This window comes from Osmia lignaria, chromosome 8 (assembly GCF_051020975.1).
Source record: "Osmia lignaria lignaria isolate PbOS001 chromosome 8, iyOsmLign1, whole genome shotgun sequence".
NCBI lineage: Eukaryota > Metazoa > Arthropoda > Insecta > Hymenoptera > Megachilidae > Osmia > Osmia lignaria.
Window position 1 is genome coordinate 5852291 of NC_135039.1, and position 20173 is coordinate 5872463.

A 20173-nucleotide genomic window follows, 5' to 3' on the forward strand; every position below is an offset into this window, starting at 1 on the left:
ATTCATCGCTATAAAGAAATTAAATCATTAACCATGCCATCAAAAGCCCCAGGCGTCAGCACACCCATTGACGATTCATTAACAGATATAGAAGCCAAATTGGCAGAAATGGATACACACCATCGGAGTCGGAATCTTACAACCAACGTGTTGCACGGAAGTCTAGTCTACCTACCTATTCTAGCCATAGCAATCCTTGTATACTGCACACGACACGCCACGAAGAAAATTTGGATAACAAAAATCTGTCAGAAGGAAAGGACCGAACCACAAAACCAATCTACACCTCCGGAGCAACCCCCAACAACCACACCACCTTCAATTGCGCAATAACCACTGCCGCCATTACCTCAGCAGCGGGCACTAGTAAATTAAGACAAAAAGAAAACATTATTTATTGTAACAACTTATTTATCTTTCTGTTCGTTTTCTCTTTCGAGCCTCGCAGGGATTACACGTGTCTGTCATAAGTTTAAAATTTCCTCTACTTACAATTTTCATTATTTTATTATGTTTATAGTATTTTGATTATATTTTCCTGCATCCTCCGATAAATAAGACAAAAGGAGTGTTCGAGCGTCGAACGAGTCATCTAGAAATTTCTAGATCGCTTCCTTCGTCTCTGCTGTTCGTTCCGCCGGCCTCCAGCCATCTCTCTCGCTCCGTTGGCCGACGTAGCGAGCCGACTGGGCTGCTAGACCGGCGGGCGACGACGGGGACGAAGGAACCATAATATAAATATGCCGCCGCATACTTGCTTTTCTTATATACTCGGCTTAGCGTACAAGTTTAGCGCAGTATTTCGAACAATCTGCTTCGGTTGGCAAGAACTGTTAAACTTTTCTTTGGATTTCGCTTTATTCAAATACATTTCTCAGAATCAAAGATCCTGCGTGATCACTTCGCACCTTTTTCTATACGCGGTTGCTCCATCGGAAGATATCGCTTCGGCAAGGTCGCGCACCGGCAAAAACTTTCAGCCGAATCCGTTCTCTAACCCCTTTCCCGGTTAAGGGGCGAAACGATCAAACATTGGTCCTTCGAGCCGGATCATTGCGGTCAACGAACGTTCTTCCACGTCGCGAGTGAGTGGTGCCAGTGACGATTCCTGGGAAATTGCGGCTGGACTCCAACGCGGGAGGATTGACTCGCCGCCTCAAGACCGGACTCCACGAACAAATCAACCAGGCCTCGGAAAAGGGAGTCAAAAGGAGAAAGATAAGTCCCATTCTTTATTTAAATCATTTCTCTTGCCGTAACGGTCCTGCCGTGACGTCACCCGCTTGGGCGTTGTCTCCTGAGGTCGAGCCTGTGTTTGTAAACGCTTCGGAACGTCTTGAACTTCGAGTCAACAGTCGGTGCTTCTAACGGTTTTCGGAAACGCCCTGATCTGAAAAGGGAAGAATTACGATGCCTTCGACTGAATACGTGGATATTTTACGGGAACAGGAGGAACTCGGACGTTGGATCCAACGGTTTTGGACTAACCTTTGTAAATTGGGTAGGGAAAAAATTACGCGGGCAGTTTTGGAACAGCGTAGAGGTCTCCTTGAGCGATATTGGGATGCGTTTTTAAATGGTCACCGTCAACTGTTGCGATTCAAAGAAGCCGAGGACAGTGCTTACGTAGACCAAGACCGCTTTTCTACCATCGAAGAAGCTTATCTTCAGGTCGCGGCTCAGATGGCGCAGTACCAAGAGGACCTCGCGAATGCGGGTCCCTCGCGTGGAGTACAAGCGCCTCCAGACCCGCCGGCAAAGCCGCAATTGCCAAAGATACAATTACCTACCTTCTCGGGAGACCCCCTGCAGTGGGAGAGTTTCCGAGATCTTTTCCGGAGCCTCGTTCACAGCGTTCCCAATCTTCCAGATGTACAGAAATTGCTGTACCTGAAGACGGCCTTGACCGGGGAAGCGGCGGAGGTCATCCAAAATACGCCAATCACCGATGCTGGATACCAAGGAGCCTGGGAGGATCTGGAGCAGCGGTACGGGAATTTGCGTCTTCTGTCTTTCTCGCACCACCGGGCTCTTCTCTCCTGCCCTCCCGCGCAACAGCAGTCTGCCGCGGAATTGAAAAGGCTGTTAGATACATTCAGACAATCGATCAGGGCGTACACGGCGCTAAACAAACCGGTACCTCAATGGGATGAGTGGTTTGTTTATTTCTTAAGCCAAAAATTGGACAAAACCACCCACCTGGCCTGGGAAACCTCTCTTGCTGATAGTCGTGACATCCCGTCGTTCCGACAGCTTTCTCTTTTCCTAGAAAATCGCATCCAAGCGCTGGATGCTGCTCAGGCGGCCGACCCCGTGTTGCATCCCGCAACAACCAACGGTGCCCTGGCTAAAACAAAAAAGGAGGCGTCTGTAAAACGGTCTAATGTCGCAGTCTTAGCTGCATCGGCTAAGAGTCCCGCCCCTCGTAAGTGCCCCTCGTGTGCAGGAAATCATAACTTTGCTTATTGTTCTAAGCTAAAGGCGCTCCCACCACGGCGCCGGAAGGAGCGAGCGCAACAACTACAGGCGTGTTTTAACTGCTTGACTGTTGGCCACGACTCGAACAAGTGCCCATCCAGCCAAGTCTGCTTAGCGTGCGGCAACAAGCACCACACGCTCCTCCATGATGCGATGGCGAGTCCCGCTAAGAGTGCACCCACGGCCAAAGGAGACGCTCCAACATCTCCACCGCCAGCGGTTTTTTCCGACATCGAAGAAAAAAACGTAGCTGCCTCCTTCGCCTGTTCAGCTACCACTCGACCCGCCGCGCTCTTAGCAACGGCCAAGGTGAGGGTGGAGGCACCATCAGGGGAACACCTAGAGGTCAGAGCCCTGCTAGACACCGGTTCGGACACGTCGCTGGTATCGGGTTGAGTAGCTCAAGCGCTCCGTTTGCCACGGCGGGCGGTTAGCGTCGCCATCTCAGGAGTACAGGAGAATGAGAGTGGACTGGCGAAAAGCGAAGTTTCCTTTTCTTTGCGCTCTCGTCTGGACCCCAGCTTTCACTTGTCGGTTCGTGCGTTGGTGCTGCGGAAACTGACGGCGTTGCTCCCAGCTCGAGCAGTGCAACCACAGTCTTGGCCGCACCTTCAAGGAGTGATTCTCGCCGATCCTGAATATGGAGTACCCTCTCGTGTTGACTTGATCCTAGGAGCTGATATTTGTGGAGTTTTGTTACAGGACGAGTCGAGGGTTGGACCGATGGGTACCCCAACGGCGCGGCGTACGCCTCTTGGGTGGGTACTGATGGGCCCTGTCTCTGATGCCAAAGGACCTAGCAGCAAGGCAGTCGTCCACAGCCTTCATTGCCAAACGGACGACTCAACGAATAGGCTGCTTCGGCGCTTTTGGGAGCTCGAGGAGCTACACGAACAGCCCCCGTTATCACCCGAGGACCGAGAATGTGAGCGGCACTTTCGAGAGACGCACTATCGGGACGAAACAGGCCGCTACTCGGTGCACCTACCTTTCAAATTGGATCCAAGCCTCGCCCTGAAGCCCAGCAGATCGACGGCGCTAAAGCTGCTGCTCAGCTGTGAGCGCAAGTTGGCGTCCAACGAAGCCTGGCGAGACAAGTACTCGCAGTTCATGGACGAGTACGCGGCCTTGAATCACATGGAGGCGGTACCGGAATCTGCGGTTCAGGATCCAGCCTACTATCTACCGCACCATGCTGTGGCGAAGCGATACGACCCTACTGGCAAAATCAGGGTCGTCTTCAATGCCTCCTTTCGCACCGCCACGGGATCCTCTCTCAACGACTGCCTGCTGTCTGGACCGAAACTACAGTCAGACCTCTGGATGATTTTAACACGATGGCGCCTTTTTCGAGTAGTATTTACCTCGGATATTGTTAAAATGTTTCGGCAGATTCGAGTAGACCCGGCGGACGCGGACTGGACCAGGATACTTTGGCGCTCCAGACCCGATCAACCTGTACAGGACTTCAGGCTCAAGACCGTCACCTATGGCACAGCCTGCGCGCCCTTCCTTGCGCTGCGGGTGTTGGTCCAACTAGCGGCAGACGAAGAGGAGCGTTTTCCGCTGGGAGCGGTCGCAATTCGTCGGCATTCGTATGTGGATGATATCCTTGCCGGAGCCGACGACGAGGAAGCAGCTCTGGAATTACGACGACAGGTCATCTCCATCCTGCAATCGGGAGGCTTCGATCTGAGTAAATGGGCATCGAATAAGCCGAGCTTACAGGAAGCGGAAGAAAGTCAAGCCTGCGTGTTCCAGGACCACACTGGAGTCAGTACCTTGGGAGTCGTCTGGAGGCCAACCACGGACACCTTCTCCTTGCGTGTCCTTCCACCCCTCAAAGAGCCCTCCCGATACACAAAAAGGCGTATCCTCTCGGAAGTAGCCAGTCTCTTCGACCCCTTGGGATGGGCGGCCCCTGTTTTAATTTTCGCAAAGATTCTCATGCAGGACCTCTGGATAATTGGTGCAGAGTGGGATGAGGACTTACCTGACCAACTGCTTTCCGCATGGAAAACCTTCCGGACGACGCTGAGCCAACTCGACGCTTTGGCCATTCCTCGCTGGACGAACTACTCAGCAGACTCGGCGCAACTGGATCTGCACGGGTTCTGCGATGCCTCCCAGCGAGCTTATGCAGCCGTCGTCTACCTGCGAGTGTCCAAGGGAGAAGTCAGCGTGACCACACTGCTTGTGGCAAAAACCAAGGTCGCTCCGGTCAAAGCAGTTAGCATACCACGCCTGGAATTATGCGGCGCTGTGCTTCTTTCCAAATTAATTGCGGAAGTACAAAGGGGATTGAACGTACCAGTAACCATCACGGCTTGGACGGACTCTAGCGTTACCCTCCACTGGATCCGAGGGCATGCCTCGACCTGGAAGCCGTTTGTTGCTCACAGAGTAGCCACTGTGCAGTCCAATGTTCCGCCTCAAAATTGGAGACACGTGGCTACCAAACACAACCCTGCGGACTTGGCAACAAGAGGGATAACGCCGTCGGAGCTCCTATCGTCGCAGCTTTGGTGGAGGGGACCCTCCTGGCTCATCAACCCCCCCGATCAGTGGCCTGCATCACCACTAGGAAAGGTTGAGGAGGCCGACTTGGAGCAGGGCCGAGTACAAATCTACCTAGCAAAGGAAAACGAGGAGAACGATCTCTTAACAAGGTTTTCAAGCTTGACACGCCTAACTGCCGTTATTGCTCTCTGCTTTAGATTTCATCGACTTACAAGGAAGCTGAAGACCGAAACCGGGTTCATCCGGGCTTCGGAGCGAGACGCTGCTCTGCGGATCGCTATCGGCCTAGCTCAGAAGTCCAACTTCCACGCCGAGGTCGACCAGCTCCGGCAGCACAAAGAGGTACGGCGATCGTCGACCCTCATCGCCTTGAGGCCCTTCCTGGATGACCAAGGGCTGCTACGCGTCGGAGGCCGCCTGGACCAAGCCTCCCTTCCCTATAATGAGAGGCACCCTTACATCATCGGGAAGAAAAATCCGTTGGCTACTCTTTTGGTGCGAGATGCCCATCTCCGTACTTTACACGGAGGACCACAACTCACCAGGAGCCTGCTGGCGCGACGCTACTGGATCATCCATGGCCGCTCTCTAGTGCGAGACGTCATTAAGGGGTGCGTGAAATGTGCTCGCTACAGTGGAAGGCCGACCACGCAGTTGATGGGCCCCTTACCGATCGAGCGCATCACTCCCCGCCGACCCTTCCTTTCTACGGGAGTGGACTACGCAGGACCGGTGAAGCTGCGAACATCACCAGGAAGAGGACACAAATCCTACAAGGGATATATAGCGCTGTTCATTTGCCTTAGTACTCGCGCGATTCATCTGGAAGCTGTCTCAGATCTTACCTCTGCCTCATTCCTAGCCGCTTTTCGCAGGTTCATCAGTCGCCGAGGCCGCTGCGCCACGATGTTGAGCGATAATGGGACCGTCTTCCACGGAGCGGACCGGGAGTTGCGCAACATGTTCCGCGGCGCTTCCGCCTTCTACCTAAACGCCGCAGCTTCGCTGGCAGCCGAAGGCACGGATTGGAGCTTCATCCCTCCGTATGCTCCGCACTTCGGGGGCCTATGGGAGGCAGGAGTTAGAACGGTTAAACATCATTTGCGAAGAATCGTCGAAAACGCCACGCTTACCTTCGAGGAGATGACGACGCTTCTGTGCCAGGTGGAAGCTTGCGTAAATTCACGGCCGCTACATCCACTTTCCGACGACCCCTCGGACCTGTCGGCATTAACACCCGGACACTTTTTAATCGGTGAACCCACTTGTATCGTTCCGGATCCAGAGTCCGACTCGCATGATATTTCTCTTATTTCGCGCTGGCGACAAATATCTGCATTACGTTCTCACTTTTGGCACAGGTGGAGGCGGGAATATCTGCAGCATTTGCAGCAACTTCCCAAGTGGCGTCAGCAGAAGGAGAACCTGAAGCTGGGGACACTAGTGTTACTACGCGACGAGTTGCAACCACCGGCAAAATGGCCGATGGGCCGGGTTGAAGCCCTTCATCCAGGGCCAGATGGACGAGTAAGAGTAGCCACCTTGAAAACTACTAGCGGTTTCGTCACCAGACCAATCGTCAAGTTGTGCCCCCTCCCGGTGCCCTCTGCTGACGTCACTTCACCTACTTCCACGTAAATTTTCCGTTTCGCGCGTGGAGAAAAAATTTATATAGTCATGGCGGGCGGTTTGACGCCGGAATCAATTTAATCACTTATATATGTTCTTTAGTATAATTACTTACCTTTGTATTACGTTAGTTGTAAGCCTTTTAATTTTTATGCACCTCGCACTGTGTTCAACGGTTTGATGCACGTAACTTTACTGTTCACATTAAGGTTAGCTTTATGAATGGATTTGTTTGATGCATGAGTGCTTCTTGCTTTCTGCTTCTTTGCCGTCCAAAGAAGGCGGGCGGTATGTTCGAGCGTCGAACGAGTCATCTAGAAATTTCTAGATCGCTTCCTTCGTCTCTGCTGTTCGTTCCGCCGGCCTCCAGCCATCTCTCTCGCTCCGTTGGCCGACGTAGCGAGCCGACTGGGCTGCTAGACCGGCGGGCGACGACGGGGACGAAGGAACCATAATATAAATATGCCGCCGCATACTTGCTTTTCTTATATACTCGGCTTAGCGTACAAGTTTAGCGCAGTATTTCGAACAATCTGCTTCGGTTGGCAAGAACTGTTAAACTTTTCTTTGGATTTCGCTTTATTCAAATACATTTCTCAGAATCAAAGATCCTGCGTGATCACTTCGCACCTTTTTCTATACGCGGTTGCTCCATCGGAAGATATCGCTTCGGCAAGGTCGCGCACCGGCAAAAACTTTCAGCCGAATCCGTTCTCTAACCCCTTTCCCGGTTAAGGGGCGAAACGATCAAACAAGGAGACTAGCATCATCAAGTCAGGAATCAGCCGTACGAGTTGAATCTAAGAGGGTCTTTGTCACACGCCTAGCCCATTATACCAATCAAAAGGATTTCCTCGAAGTGACATTAGATACGAGCCACCACGGTCAACACCACTGCCCGGAGTGCGCTACACAACTACGAGACATCCACCATTCATAGATCTCGCAAAGATGGAGCAGGTGTCCGAGGAACTGGCAACAGGATGATGATGACTCTAAGGGGGAAGGGATGTTACGTCTCGACAAAAAAAATTCCATTGTCTCCAATTTCAAGTTACGAAAGCGTTAGCAATCAGGAAATCGGTTCATTGACTGACCTCTTTAGAGTCACCAGCGTCAACAAATTCTCTCTTCTTCTCGAAACGCTGCGTCGAAAATATGTGCCAACGCATAGACATTCCAACAGGTCAGTATACTAGTGAACTCTTTTCCTCAACCATACAAAATCAGCATTTTCGACCCTAATAAAAAACCGATTACGGACAATAGCCATACAGTCGGCCATACAGTCGCGAGGTGCGCGGTCTCTCTGTCCGAGGAACGCCTAGTATTGCAAAATACGTCGAGCAAAGTTTCGTGAGAACCAAATGTCACGCAAAAAGACTCAGTTTTCTCGTTAAAAAGACTCAAGTTTCAAACCATTTGCAATCAGAACTGTTAGTGTAAAGATATTTAGACTTATTGCTAGTATAAAGCCATAGTTTGATTTATCAAGAACATTGTTCCATCATTCGTGCGTCGAGAGGAAGAGAGAGAGAAGGGAGCGATCCATCAAACTCGTTAACCGTTTCTATTCGTCTAAATGTCCGGTGAGTCCAACCAAAATCTGGATACTCTGTCCTCAGTAGTTAAGGAAATTGTAATATCTTTTGAATACGCATTATATTTTCATACTTGTGTTCCGTCCAGGAAGTGTAACAATCCGATTTTGTAACAATTCATTTCTTTTGGCAAAATATATAATAGTTATTTTGTAAGGAATACGAGGCCGCGAAACCGCCAGCGCGCGCTAGTACCGGCGCCACCGACAGGTGGCGATCGCACGCACCGCGAACTCGCGAGGCGGCCGGCCTCGCGAGCATTGATATACCGGGCTGTGAGGCGACAGAAAGCAGATCTATCCTCCGAAGCGAGTCTCACGACGAGCGACAACGAGATACGATCAGCTTCATTTTTGGAAAACCAAACACTCCTCCAGCAGCGTTCGGCAGGACGGGTTGTGTCTACGGCCGTCCTCCGATACAGTCCGCTGTCTCCTTGGCCACGGCCGAGAGAGTTCTCTCTCGGCGGCTTCCCGACCTCCGGACTGGGCGTATACGTCTCTATGGCGTCCACCGGATCACGGTCTTCTTACTGCCTGGGTGCAGGACGGGTTGTGTCTACGGCCGTTCACCCATGAAGGCATCGAACACCTTACCCCGCACATCCTGCTACTTCCGCCGCTCCGAACCGTAGAAACCGCGCCGCAACCGTGCCGCGCCGTAACCGTCTCGCGACCGCCGATAACATTACCGTTAGCTTTAAGTACCGCGCCGTAACCATAGACATAAGGAACCGTAGATCAGTGATGCCAGAACCGTGGGACGTGGGACAAATCTTTACCCTCTCCACGACGTCCCACGACGTCCCAGTGACTCCCCTACCGCAGTTGTTTCATCTAACACAAGCGCGTTGTCCCACGTGTCCGTGTGAGCTCTCTGCAGGTTTGGCAGAGTTAGGCTGCTCTCGTCATTTCTACGTTATCGGCTCGATGCTCAAGCCGCTAAAGCACGTGGCAGCAGCATCGACGAATCGACAAAATAATATAATTTTGTGCATGGCAATATGGCTGAATTAAGAAACCAGGAGAATCAGTTCGAATCCCGATTTTACGGTTTCAGTTCTGATTCTTAATACATTAACGTTTTTCTAATACATAAAAATACATTTTTGATACATTAATACTATGAAATACATTAACTTGGAAAGCAGTTAAAAAAAGGAGTTGAACTGCATCTTTCTTTGATATTTTTTTAAATATTTATGTTTTATATGTATACATATGTATGTAGGTACATATGATAAAAGTACGTGATACAGAAGTAATTTCTTCAATTAGATATTACTGTTATTCTAACTATTACAATACGTAAATTCGAAGACATACGAGGAAAATTGGTTAGGTTAAATTGTAAGGATATAAAGAAATTTCAATCTTTAACGGTTTGTCAGTTTTATTTCTTATTCCTTACAACTATTATAATTTTATTCTGTGAATGGTCATTACAATGAAAGATGGATTAGATACAATTTGATTCCTCATTTAATTTGTTATATACATATCAGGTTTCTTGCAACTATTGTACCTGGTCCACGCTTACACGATATTGCATATTTTACTTTCCTATAATACAACAAGGAAACAAAACTATAATATAGTGATTACCATAATACAATAGAAAATGTTAAGCTTGGTATAAACCTTATGTTTTTTTTGTGTACTTAATCTGCACTTACGCTTCGTTGCTTTATAATGACTGATTTTTCTTTTGAATGAAACTTCCACTAGCGTATTGATGAAATTTTTCGATTAAAACAAAATCAAACACGACGTAATTTGAATTATAGTTACTTTATATATTTGCATTAGGTTTTAAATAAATAAGTAAATATAATGCAAATTATGTCGTGTTTGGTCTTATTTTGATCAGAAGAACCTTCCAATTACATTGGTAAAAGTTTCATTTAGCAAAAATGAAAAATAAAAAAGTTATAGTTAAATTAATATTGTCTCACTCAAATGTTTTTTCTCGGGTCCTTTAATTCTCGGACCTCTTTCTCTTTCGCTATTTGTCTTTTTCTACGTTCGCCAGCATTCAAGAACTCGCTCGAGCTGTGTCGTTCTGCCAGCCTCGCACACTTTCAGGAGAATCGGGAAAATCCAGCATAATAACACATTCTATGCTGAAAAAATATACTAAGTTATCTGTCTAAAAAAATTTTAATAAATCTGACAACAGATTTATTTTCGGGCTGCTTTTCTTAAGTAATCAGCATTTTACCAGTCTCCTGTACGGATCGGGTGTAGCAGTTTGTAGCAAACTCAACATGTTTTCGATATTATGTCTAATACACAACCGATCGAAAAATATTAAAAATCCAGGATATTTTGTGCCGTTTTTTATATGTCAAGGGCCATCGAAATGAAATAAATGATCAACAATGAATATTATAATAAAGGTGATCGCTGTTCATCTATTTCCTTTCTACGATGTATTTCTTCCACAAGAGACGGTTTCCTAACAATTTACAGTACAGTAAAATCTGGGTACATATAATGCAAGACGTCCGATCAAACTTCGACACCTCGCTCGGATATGCATATGCAATGTTTTGATTCGATCTCTCTGACTTTTCGTCTACTTTTAACATCAATTTTAGCACGTAATTACAATTCAAACTATATCGTGTTTGGTATCATTTTAATCAGATAAATCTGGCCAATACGCCAGTAAAAATTTCATTTAAAAAAAGTCAAAAATAAAAATGTTTTATAACTGAATTAGTATTAGTCACACCGATGTTTCGGCTCTTTCGTTTGATCATTTGACCTCTCTCTCTCCTCCACTGCCTGTCGCTTTCTACGTTCACGCTTGGCTGGCGTCGCGCGTAACCCGAGATTCGACACCTCGCTTGGATCCCATCTCTCTTGCATATGTATATCCAGATTTTACTGTACTGTAAATTGTTAGGAAACCGTCTCTTGCGGAAGAAATACAGGATTGCCTCGAAATAAGCAAGTGGTCTCTGCTTCGAAATAAGCAACTGTTAGGTCTCGAGCCACTTGCTTATTTCGAGGCAATCCTGTACATCGTAGAAAGGAAATAGATGAACAGCGATCACATATATTATACTATTCATTGTTGGTCATTTATTTCATTTCGATGGCCCTTGACATACAAAAAGCGGCACAAAATATCCTGGATTTTTAATATTTGTCGATCGGTTGTGTATTCTACATAATATCGAAAATATGTTGAGTTTGCTACAAACTGCTACACACGATCTGTACAGGAGAATGGTGAAATTCTGATTACTTAAGAAAAACAGTCAGAAAATAAATCTATTGCCAGATTTATTAAAATTTTATTAAACAGATAAGTTAGTATATTCTTTCAGCATAGAACGTGTTATTATGCTGGATTTTCCCGATTCTCCTAAAAGTGTGCGAGGCTGGCAGAATAACACAGCTCGAGCGAGTTCTTGAATGCTGGCGAACGTAGAAAAAGACAAATAGCGAAAGAGAAAGAGGTCCGAGAATTAAAGGGCCCGAGAAAAAACATTTGAGTGAGACAATATTAATTTAACCATAACTTTTTTATTTTTCATTTTTGCTAAATGAAACTTTTACCAATATAATTGGAAGGTTCTTCTGATTAAAATAAGACCAAACACGACATAATTTGCATTATATTTACTTATTTATTTAAAACCTAATGCAAATATATAAAGTAACTATAATTCAAATTATGTCGTGTTTCATCTTGTTTTAATCGAAAAATTTCATCAATACGCTAGTGGAAGTTTCATTTAAAAGAAAAATCTGTCATTATAAAGCAACGAAGCGTAACTGCAGATTAAGTACACAAAAAAAACAAGGTTTATACCAAGATTAACATTTTCTATTGTATTATGGTAATCACTATATTATAGTTTTGTTTCCTTGTTGTATTATAGGAAAGTAAAATATGCAATATCGTGTAAGCGTGGACCAGGTACAATAGTTGCAAGAAACCTGATATGTATATAACAAATTAAATGAGGAATCAAATTGTATCTAATCCATCTTTCATTGTAATGACCATTCACAGAATAAAATTATAATAGTTGTAAGGAATAAGAAATAAAACTGACAAACCGTTAAAGATTGAAATTTCTTTATATCCTTACAATTTAACCTAACCAATTTTCCTCGTATGTCTTCGAATTTACGTATTGTAATAGTTAGAATAACAGTAATATCTAATTGAAGAAATTACTTCTGTATCACGTACTTTTATCATATGTACGTACATACATATGTATATATATAAAACTTAAATATTTAAAAAAATATCAAAGAAAGATGCAGTTCAACTCTTTTTTTTAACTGCTTTCCAAGTTAATGTATTTCATAGTATTAATGTATCAAAAATGTATTTTTATGTATTAGAAAAACGTTAATGTATTAAGAATCAGAACTGAAACCGTAAAATCGGGATTCGAACTGATTCTCCTGGTTTCTTAATTCAGCCATATTGCCATGCACAAAATTATATTATTTTGTCAATTCGTCGATGCTGCTGCCACGTGCTTTAGCGGCTTGAGCATCGAGCCGATAACGTAGAAATGACGAGAGCAGCCGAACTCTGCCAAACCCGCAGAGAGCTCACACGGACACGTGGGACAACGCGCTTGTGTTAGATGAAACAACTGCGGTAGGGGAGTCACTGGGACGTCGTGGGACGTCGTGGAGAGGGTAAAGATTTGTCCCACGTCCCACGGTTCTGGCATCACTGCCGTAGATATAAGTACCGCGTCGCCGTAGCCGTTAAGCCATTTAAATTGATAGGACCCCAGGGCCGTAGTCTTAAGTTAGTTTGTACTTTAGTTAAGGAAATATAATTATTATTTTACCCACTAACCACCGACTTTTATTCATTCGTTCGCCTGAACCCCGGACTTACGGGCTGAGCCGGCAAACCCCCGGCGGTAATCCGTTACAATTTATTCAATTTTGATAATTATTTAGTGCGTATTTTCCAAACCTTGTATCCAACGAGCGAGAGGCTTGTATAAGTCTAGACCGAATCCGAATCCTATATTATCTTTCCTTCACAAAGAAGGTGTTTAAGGGGGTAGACACGGGTAATGCAGCGAGGTGACATTACCGGCAAAAACGGGCCTATTAAGGGGGTAGACACGGGTAATGCAGCGAGGTGACATTACCGGCAAAAACGGGCCTATTAATGGGTTTACGGGAATCGGTTATTTGTTCTTATATGAGAACACATAGGGCTGGGTAAGGGCTCATTCGAAAGAGGAAGGTCCAATGCAGGGCGGTCAACTCATGGTTTAACGAGATTATGTGCATATTTAATAATATCAGTGTCGAAAGTAGAAGAAAAAATCGACAAAATGCAGTTGCAAATTGGAAGCATTTTTAGGCCACTAAAAGAGTTTTGTGACTCAAACGGTGAGTTGATCGCCCTGCATTGAACCTTCCTCTTTCGAATGAGCCCTTATTCAGCTCAAGATCTTCTCGTATAAGGACGAATAACCGATTCCCGTAAAAGCATTCCCAAAGACGAGTTCCGCCATTATCTGGATACTACAGAGCAAGTCACGTGACAAATTTAGTTCAGCTAGTAGTTATAAGGTGGCGTCTAAGTAGAAAGGCTGCCGATTTGGAATCATAGTCAGAATCAAGCGTTAGCTTGATTACGTCACTCGAACTGTGCTACGAAGGCAAGCGAAAAAGGCAACATCGCCCGAACGCTGAGTGAGACGCACTACAGTCATGCTGTCCTTCTCTCATTCTGAATGTTGAGATTGTCCCCTTTCGCTAAGATTTGACTGCCGCCCGCCTGGATTTTCCACAGCGCCCCATAACAAACCTCACCCCATTCAAACTATATCGTGTTTGGTATCATTTTAATCAGAAAAATTTCACCAATGCGCTAGTAAAAGTTTCAGTACAAAAAAGTCAAAAATAAAAAAGTTTTATAGCTGAATTAGTATTAGTCACACCGATACGTTTCGGCTCTTTCCTTTGATTATCGGACCTCTCTCTTTTCACCACTGTCTGTCCTTTTCTACGTTCACGCTTGGCTGCTCGTCGCGTGTAACCCAAGATTAGACACCTCGACTTGATATATGCAACGTCTGGGTCCCAATGTTTGTTGCATATATCCAGCTTTTATTGTATACCGACGTAGTGCCGATGCACTTGATCACGACCGCGCGGAGCATATCCAACACTCTCGTGGTTCGGCCCGCGCTAACGGCGCGCTATGATTGGCCAGTGTTTTTCGTTAATTACTCGAAAACGAAGACTTCACCAACATTTTGGCAAAGGAAAAAGTTGTTTTGAATGACCTCAGTAATCATCCCTCTTACGCTCCTACCCCAGTTCTGGGACACCCTGTATACATGTAGTTCGACAACAGGTGGGCAATATTTTAAGGGGTGATTCTAGGGATCAAAATAAGACGAAAATCAAGAATAACGAAATAGCGTTTACGGCTTTATTTTCCAGTAATTGACGTTTAAAAATTCGAGTAAAAAGCGCCTGAAACCTGCAATCCGCTTAACACCGACGACTGAACGTCAGGTCAGCAGGGATCGGTACAGTCATAAACAAGAATCGTTGAATAGTAGAAACTTACCTCGTGCTATTCTTCTATCTTTTTTTTTTTATCTTCACATTGAATTTACATTAAATAACAATCACTAAAACAATGTTACATTAAATGTTCAATATGTCCATCGTTTCGTTCAATATATACGCGAATGCGTTTTCCGAAATTGTGTCTCATGCGATGAAAATCGTCTGAAACGTTTTGAATATTCGTTGCTTTAATTCCTCGCTGTTCGTTACCGTTGTTGAGTACTCTAAACTTTTCAGGTATCCCATAGAAAAAAGTCTAAAAGATTGGAGTCAGGTGACCGGTAAAATATTTGGGTAGGTGGTAATTATAAAAGAGTCCTCCTTATCCTTTGAGTCCTCAAGATATCCGACAGATTAATCTCAGAATCTGCTGAAAATGCTGGAGGTGTCGGGCGTTTTCATTGTTAGGAATGGAGGGAGATGTTTCCTCTTTGCTTTATAAACGCATCAACGTGGTGTTTTCGTTATTCACCATGGAACACTTTTCAAAAAAACAACTACTTGCATTAGAAGCATTCATCAGCACTCAGCGTAAGTAGTTTTCAACCATTACTTTCAGTGCATAGATTTTATTTGTTTTTAATTCGTTTCTTGTTAACAGCCGCTACCCTGAGGTCGTTGGGCTATATATGTAAAAAGGACATTTCCAATATTGGTAGGAGGCGGGTTGAGAGAAGGAGAAATGTAGATAAAATATAGGCGGAAGGGGGGCACCACCATTCCTTGGAAGCCGATCTTTTTGATTTGCGGCGTTTGTTCCGGGAGGAGCTGGATGTGAGTTACCTGTTCGTTTCTAATTTTAATTTATTAGATTTTTACAGTATATTAATGTGTTACGTCCCAACAAAGAAAATTCTATTATCTCCGATTTCAAATTACGGAAGCATTAGCAATCATGAAATCAGTTCATTGACTGACCTCTTCAGAGTCACTAGCGTCAACGAATTCTTTCTTCTTCTCGAAACGCTGCGTCGAAAATATGTGCCAATACACCGACATTCTAACAGGTCAATACACTAGCGAACTCTTTTCTCAACCCATGCAAAATCAGCATTTTCGGCCATAATAAAAAACGATTACGAGCAATAGCGAATACAGTCGGCCATACTGTTGTGAGGTGCACGGTTTCTCTGTCCGAGGAACGCCTAGTATTTCAAAATATTTCGAGCAGAGTTTCGTGAATAACAATGTTACGCGAAAAAACTCAGTTTTCCACGTTAAAGAAAGACTTCAGTTCAACTCATTTACCGATAGAACCATTAGCGTAAAGACGTTAAGACTTAGTGTAAACCAATAGTTTCGATCATCCGTGCGTCGAGAGGAAGAGAGACAGAAGGCAGCACTCTATGAAACTTTTTAACCGTTTCTGCTCATCCGGTGAGTCCCAACCAAACTCTGTATACTCTGTCCTCGGTTGTTAAGAAATTGTAACATCCTTTCCGTTTGAAAGTATAACAATTCGGCTTTATAATAGATCATTTCTTTTGGGATAATATATATAATAGTTAATTATTCTATTTTGCTAATTATTTGTTGCGTATTCCCAACCCTGTATCCAACGAACGAGAGGCTTGTATGAGTCTAGACCAAATCCGAATCCAATAATACTTTTCCTTCACAAAAGAAGGTGTTTAAGCGTTGCGTCGGATCATAAACTACCGTAGAGTAGTCACCTACCACTACGCAGAGTGTTGGCTGTACCTATAGTCAGATACGAGGACTAATATACATACTAATGTATATGTTTTCTATTGTATTTTTCATCTAGGGCGTACTCATTATAATTTCTTACTGTATTTCTCATCTAGCCCGTACACATTGTATTATTTTCTTTTATAACTTGAAGAAGCATACTTAGTTATCAATCATTTACTTACTTGAATAAACTACTATTAGTTTAGCACATTAATGTTTGGATTTTACTCCTCAACCGCACACCACACGAACCCATAATCCCTAATACTTAAGGGGGTAGACACGGGCAATGCAGCGAGGTGACATTACCGGCAAAAATGGGCCTAAAAAGGGGTCCGGGATCTTTCGCTTTTCGTCCTTATATGAGAATATTTGAGGCTGGGTGAGGGCTCATTCGAAAGAGGAAGGTTCAATGCAGCGCGCTCTGGTCATGATTGAACGTGATTTTGTTAATATCTAATAATATGAGTGTCCAAAGTAGAGGAAAAATCGAGAAAATACATCCGCAGAATCCAAGATATTTTTAGGTCACTAAAAGAGTTTTGTGACTCAAACGATGACCAGAGCGCGCTGCACTGAACCTTTCTCTTTCGAGTGAGCCCTCACCCGGCCTCAAATATTCTCATATAAGGACGAAAAGCGAAAAATCGCGATTGCATTCTCACAGACGAGTTCCGCCATTATCTGGATAATACAGAGCAAGTCACGCGACTTTAGTTCAGCTAGTAGTTATAAGGTGGCGATAAACTCAAAAGGCTGCCGATCTGGAATCGTAGCCAGAATCAAGCGCCAGCTTGATTACGTCACTCGAACTGTGCTGCGAAGGCAAGCGGAAAAGGCAACAACGCCCGAACGCTGAGTGAAACACACTACAGTCATGCTGTCCTTCCCTCATTCTGAATGTTAAGATTGTCCCTTTTCGCTAAGTTTTGACTGCCGCCCGCCTGGATTATTCACAGCGCTCCATAAAAACTATATCGTGTTTGGTATCATTTTAATCAGAAAAGTTTCACCAATGCGCTAATAAAAGTTTCAGTAAAAAAAAGTCAAAAAGAAAAAATTTTTATAATTGAATTAGTATTAATCACACCGATACGTTTCGGCTCTTTCCTTTGATCATTAGACCTCTCTCTCTCTCCTCCACTGTCTGTTCCTTTCTACGTTCATGCTTGGCTGGTCGTCCCATCTAATTCGAGATTCGACATCTCGGCTGGATATGTATATGCAACGTCTGGTTCCCAATCACTGTTGCATATATTCAGCTTTTACTGTATATGTAGACGCGAGGTCCATCCATTTATTAGTTCTAATAGTACCTTAGTACTTTTTTATGCAAAATGTTTCAAGAAGTTGACACAAGTAAAAAAAAAATGCAATTCCATTTAAATAAAAAGTGGATTTGCATTCTTTGAGTGCATCGTTGCATTCACGGAAAAAATGAAATCACAGAAAAATAGACATTATCATACCATTGAACTTTTACATAAACAGCTTTTTCCTATCTCTTATCAAATTCAAGATATAACCCGTCAGAAATTGCATGACGTATCTTGTATATTTTTATTAATTAAAAAACATTTATTTAAAGAGTTAATAACTTTTTCTAACAAATTTCTCAGATTGTACGTTCCTTCTGTTCTTCAGAGTTGGCATATATTTTTCAGCAGCGAGGGGTCCTACGGTGCACTATATAAAATCCACGCGTTCAGTCAGTCAGAATTTATCGGAGCGGGACAATTCTATCATTTGGATTGAAAGAAGGATAGCACAATCACCGTACATCTCACTCTAAACACGTGCCAATGTTTCGCTTTCGTTCTTCAGGCGTATCGTCGCGATGCCTCTGGCGAGATGAACGTTTGAATGTGTTTGTAAAAATACTTGAGGCGCTGTTGCCTTCCTAGATCGTGTTGCGCGCACGCTAGCTGAGAATTAAACCTTTCAAGTTCATACCAGACCACGCAAGTGGCTCCACCAGGCCCAACGAAAAAACTACTGTAATACCGACGTCCCAAATCGGAGAGGTCACGTGCCGTGTCTACACCCTTAATACGAGTCGTCTTCCAAGGGAACCGCTCTCCCTATACGTCGGTGCAGTGACGTACCTATTTCTGGGACGTTACACTAGGCTTGTCCAAAATTCGCTGCATAGAAACATTAAGATTCTCGTCGCTGTCGCCGTTACCTTTCAACGGCATGTATCGATTCTTCACGATGAAAATCGGAACGATCTTTTGTCACATCCACCGTCTGTTCAGTCGAAGATGTACCAGGTTCGGAATAAATGCGTGCTCTTGCAGTTTGTGTGCTTTGAGGGTTAAGAAAAGGAGTTGACGTCAATTTTTGCGTTTCTTTAATATTCAAAGTTGGGAATGTCGACTCGTATTTTATATCGATCATGTCTAAATGTGGCGATTCCGCTGACATATTCTCGCTAATTCGTTCCAGCGGTTCTACCATGGGTCACAATCGTTTCTCGATAACTCTCTCCTCGTCGATGCTCTGCGTTTTTTGCGTATAGCATCGCTTGTTTTAGCTATAGCATTCGCAACTTTACTCGATTCTTTAATATTACTATTATCCATTGCAAAGAGAAGACGTCTACTCGCTAAGCGTTCTATTAAAGGTCCACCCCCGCCCACATGACCTTGAACTATTTCTTCTTATCGGAAGATGACACAAGACCCCGCCCACCTTAAGCGAATTTTTTCTACGCCTTGGAAATGAGGTTTTTTGTTGACGCGGCAAATCTGACGCTGCAATTCGTGACTATAGAAGGTAGGGGTTTTGCTAAAGTTTAAAGCATACGCAAAACCAAATTGACCATCGCCGCACGTGTATCGTTCGCGAGATTGTATTGTAAAGAGTGAAATATGTACTCTCAAAGTTTCAAAGAGTTTTTTTGCCAAAGGAAACGCCCCGCAAGTTCTACTGAAGAAGAAGAGGTGCGCAAAAAAATGACGAAACATCAGGATGATGTGAAGTAAGTGTTTAAAACACATTCCATTTAACGCTGTCGGTATTTATTTGTTCTAGAATCGCATCTCAATTATCAAGTCGAATTTTGGGTCGAAAATATCCATTGACGGATTCCTGTACGAAGCATTTGGAAATCGGCATAAATATACTTGGCGACAATTTCTATCCACAACTCGTATTTTCAGACAGCCGAAACAACAGCTTGGAGCTGAGCATAGTAATGTGGTCGCTCATTGTAGCCGAAGCAGACAACGTGCGCAGCTTCTTTGAAGATTCAAAAGATACACGCAACAATATTAACTTTAACGATATAAGTGTTGAATTTGGAGTGTTATATGGCGAAAAAGTAGTTAAATTGATCAGCAAAGATATATGTATGTGCATGATGAGAAAAACGTTTGAGAAAATGGTAATTTTAAATGATTGTATAATTGAAATGTATAATGCATTATATGATAAACTGTATTCGGTGGAACAAAATTTTTAAGAGTTTGTAACATTAGTTCGGGAATACGGGAATGTAAAAGTGCATGCGGAGGTTGTGCAGTATATTAAAGAAAGTCACATTTGCGATCGAAATTCAATTATCGATGACAAATTAGTAGCTTTAGGTGTTCTGACAATAATAACAGCTGCGTCAACAGCATCTTAACAGAGAAAGTAAAATGAATTATATTACAAATT

The 20173-nt window shown here is 44.1% G+C and overlaps 2 protein-coding genes across 3 annotated transcripts; one reads left to right on the forward strand and one right to left on the reverse strand.

Moving 5' to 3' along the window:
• Nucleotides 1-579: 579 nt before the first annotated feature.
• Nucleotides 580-2333, reverse strand: LOC143305590 (uncharacterized). 2 transcript variants are annotated; one of them, XM_076689745.1, is made up of 3 exons: nt 2200-2333; nt 1791-2062; nt 580-1390 (listed from the first exon to the last, which is right to left on the reverse strand). In XM_076689745.1, the coding sequence occupies exons 1-3, from the start codon at nt 2277-2279 to the stop codon at nt 1365-1367; spliced, it is 378 nt and encodes a 125-aa protein (XP_076545860.1). In that variant the 5' UTR covers nt 2280-2333; the 3' UTR covers nt 580-1364. The 2 variants fall into 2 exon arrangements, 1 of the variants encoding a protein (XP_076545860.1); XR_013062632.1 differs by having other exon boundaries at nt 580-2062; nt 2141-2324.
• A 298-nt stretch (nt 2334-2631) lies between these two features.
• Nucleotides 2632-6636, forward strand: LOC117611335 (uncharacterized). The gene is made up of 2 exons (XM_076689598.1): nt 2632-2862; nt 3181-6636. The coding sequence occupies exons 1-2, from the start codon at nt 2632-2634 to the stop codon at nt 6634-6636; spliced, it is 3687 nt and encodes a 1228-aa protein (XP_076545713.1).
• Nucleotides 6637-20173: the final 13537 nt, after the last annotated feature.

Excerpts from the sequence above, each read along its gene's own strand:
- LOC117611335 (XM_076689598.1), top strand. The coding sequence starts at position 2,632 with ATGGCGAGTCCCGCTAAGAGTGCACCCACGGCCAAAGGAGACGCTCCA. Across the intron at positions 2,863-3,180 it reads CCGGTTCGGACACGTCGCTG|GACGAGTCGAGGGTTGGACC; the intron begins GTATCGGGTTGA and ends GTTTTGTTACAG.
- LOC143305590 (XM_076689745.1), bottom strand. The coding sequence starts at position 2,279 with ATGCGATTTTCTAGGAAAAGAGAAAGCTGTCGGAACGACGGGATGTCA. Across the intron at positions 2,063-2,199 it reads AGAGAGGTTTCCCAGGCCAG|ACTGCTGTTGCGCGGGAGGG; the intron begins GTGGGTGGTTTT and ends ATTCCGCGGCAG. Across the intron at positions 1,391-1,790 it reads GCAGGGGGTCTCCCGAGAAG|ATCAGGGCGTTTCCGAAAAC; the intron begins GTAGGTAATTGT and ends TTCCCTTTTCAG.